This window comes from Amaranthus tricolor, chromosome 9, assembly GCF_026212465.1.
Source record: "Amaranthus tricolor cultivar Red isolate AtriRed21 chromosome 9, ASM2621246v1, whole genome shotgun sequence".
Taxonomy (NCBI): domain Eukaryota; kingdom Viridiplantae; phylum Streptophyta; class Magnoliopsida; order Caryophyllales; family Amaranthaceae; genus Amaranthus; species Amaranthus tricolor.
Genome location: NC_080055.1, coordinates 17,568,923 through 17,571,962, shown reverse-complemented (window position 1 = coordinate 17,571,962; position 3,040 = coordinate 17,568,923). Strand labels below are relative to the sequence as shown.

Below are 3,040 nucleotides of genomic sequence, written 5' to 3'. Positions count from 1 at the left end.
CTCTAAAGAAATAGCCCACTCAGTTCAATAAGATGTAAAAGGGTCGGGGTGTTTGACGCATGCAATACTAGTATTTATGATTCTTCATTAACCGTATAAAGACAAGGTGAATGGAGGATGGCAATATAGAATGAGTCGAAGACGTATTTATACTATCTCTGCCTTTTTATATAGCTACAATTCTCGCTTTTAAGTGAAAGTTTTTAGTATATATGTAGATATTAAAATAACGAAAAATAATACTATGTATTAACCTATGTTAAATACTTAAGTGAAACCTAATCATAATTCTATGTTAATGATACATATTAGGCAATTCAATAATAATTATATTTAAAAATGATGGACTAGAGAATAGGCATATCGCCTAAATTTCACTTATGCATGCATAAACTGTAAAACTCCTTTGCATGACCCTGCAACAGAATAACAGAAAGAATCTATTTCTCTCTCTTTATCTACCCACAAACAAAAATACCTTATTTCTCCTAAAATCTCTCCTACCCATTTCACAATTTTGGTGAAAAAAGAGAATTCAAAGATACCCCTTTCAAGATTCGTTCAAAAAAAAAGAACCCTAAAAATGGCGCTATTAGACTGTTTATATCATCAGTATACTCTGTTTTTAGTAATAATAATAGCCTTAATTTCTCAGGTTTTATGTGTAGGAGTGAATTGGGGTACCATGGCAACTCATCAATTGCCGGCAGATATGGTAATTCAGATGCTAAAAAATAATGGGTTTGATAAATTGAAGCTGTTTGAAGCGGATGATAAGATTTTGAATGCTTTAATTGGCACTGAAATTGAAGTAATGTTGGCGATTCCTAATAACATGTTGGAGAAAATGAGTAGGGATGTTGATGCTGCTATTTCTTGGGTTGATGCTAATGTTTCTACATACTTTTACTCTGGTGGTGTTAATATCAAGTTCAGTTTCAATACTTTTTTGTTCATACCAATTTTTTCATGTTTAATTTTGGCTCTTTAGGGTTCTAAATCTCATTATCTTGCTGTTTTTGGTCTTAAATGTGTTAAAATCTTTGATGGGTATTTTTTGTTTTGGATCACACATTTGAACTTTAATGTGGGTCTTGATTGAGAAATGTGGGATTTTCCCTGTCTTTCTTGATTCTTGATTTTCAGCATGATTTTCAATTTGTATTTCAATCTTGTTTCTTGATGAATTATAGTCCCTCCCTTCACTCATTTTGCTCCATTTGTAAATAATACAAAAGATTAAGGAGTAAATTAGAGAGTATAGAGAGTAAAAGTGCGTCAAAGTAGTAAGAACCATATCAAAAGTAAAATTTGGGCAAATAGTTCATTTTTAAAATTTGAATGAAGTTTCCTTGAATTTTAGTTCCTGATTTTAGACTATAAGTCAATGATGTCTTGCTTATTAAGCCATTGATCTGGGTCTTAATCTTTTCCTGATTTTGTTCCTTCTTGTGCAGCTATGTTGGAGTTGGGAATGAGCCCACACTACAAACCTACAATGGCACATACCTAAATTACATGTTACCAGCCCTCAAAAACATTCAAGAAGCCCTTAATAATGCAGGATTCGGGGATCGAATCAAGGCAACAATCCCATTCAATGCAGATGTATATTTCTCTCCTGAATCAAACCCTGTGCCCTCAGCTGGAGATTTCAGACCAGAAGTTCGAGATCTTACTCTCGAAATCCTTCAATTTCTACATCAAAACAACGCCCCCTTCACCGTCAACATCTACCCTTTTCTTAGTCTATACGGAAACAAGAACTTCCCAATTGATTATGCTTTCTTTGAGGGCTCAAATGTGCCTATAAGAGACCAGGGTTTGATTTACACAAACGTTTTCGATGCAAATTACGACACTCTAGTATCAGCTCTAAACAAAGCAGGGTACCCTGATATGGAGATCATAGTAGGAGAAGTAGGTTGGCCTACTGACGGTGATATGTATGCTAATGTCGCGAATGCTAAGAGGTTCAATCAAGGCCTTCTCGAACATATCCTATGTGGCGAAGGGACCCCACTTCGAAAGGGAAAAATTAACGTATACTTGTTTAGTTTGATCGATGAAAATGCTAAGAGTATTGCACCAGGGAACTTTGAGAGGCATTGGGGGATTTTTGAGTACGATGGGATGCCAAAGTATGAACTCGATTTAGCGGGGATGCAAGAAGATCGAGTACTAATCCCGGTTGAAGGAGTGCAATATATGGTTAAACAATGGTGTGTTTTGAACCCTGATGCTAAAAATACATTGGGAAATTTGCCTGATAACATCAACTATGCTTGTAGTTTGTCAGATTGTACTTCTTTAGGCTATGGATGTTCATGCAATCACCTGACTGTTCAAGGGAATGCTTCCTATGCATTCAATATGTATTATCAAATCACTGGTCAGGATACATGGAACTGTGATTTTGATGGGTTAGCTATGATCACTGATCAAGATCCATCAGACAGCACCTGCGAGTTTCCTGTCATGATTGATTACAGCTCTTGTAGGGCTCTACATACAGGATTATTTGGGGTTTTATGGACACTTGTTTTTGTGTGTGTATTGTTATTTCTTATTCTGTGACACCAATGGAAGTTTGGTAGTCATTGTAGAGGAAATTTAGAGGCAGAATTGTGTGCATTTGTATATTCACATTGAAATTGAGTGGTCTTTGAATTGTAATGTAAATTACATTTTCCTAAATGGAAATATAACAAAACATGATTTGATACCAATGGTAATCTTTGCTTTTTTCCTGGTCTGTGTACTGTTAAAATATGGCAACATCTCTAATAAGCACGACCTATAAACAAGTTTTTATGATTATTCAAAGAGAGTTTAAACAAATTACAACATAAATAAGCATGACCTATAAACAAGTTACACTTAAATATTATACATCTATCGGCTTCAAACACCAACTTATATCCTAATCGATTCAAGATGGGACCGGAAACAAGATTCCTACTAATACCGAGAGCAAAGTATTTCCCGATGTGAACAACAGTTTCACTTGTCCTTTGTTGTGGACTTTGATTGATGAATT

General features: G+C 35.1%; 1 protein-coding gene across 1 annotated transcript; it reads left to right on the top strand.

Annotated features, from left to right (window-relative positions):
* The first annotated feature begins 415 nt into the window (after window positions 1–415).
* On the top strand, window positions 416–2,719 carry LOC130824562 (glucan endo-1,3-beta-glucosidase 8). Its single transcript, XM_057689615.1, has 2 exons — window positions 416–930; window positions 1,458–2,719. Exons 1-2 carry the CDS (start codon window positions 584–586, stop codon window positions 2,575–2,577), a joined length of 1,467 nt encoding a protein of 488 aa, XP_057545598.1. The 5' UTR covers window positions 416–583; the 3' UTR covers window positions 2,578–2,719.
* The last annotated feature ends 321 nt before the right edge of the window (window positions 2,720–3,040 follow it).

Excerpts from the sequence above, each read along its gene's own strand:
- LOC130824562 (XM_057689615.1), top strand. The coding sequence starts at position 584 with ATGGCGCTATTAGACTGTTTATATCATCAGTATACTCTGTTTTTAGTA. Across the intron at positions 931-1,457 it reads TCTGGTGGTGTTAATATCAA|CTATGTTGGAGTTGGGAATG; the intron begins GTTCAGTTTCAA and ends CTTCTTGTGCAG.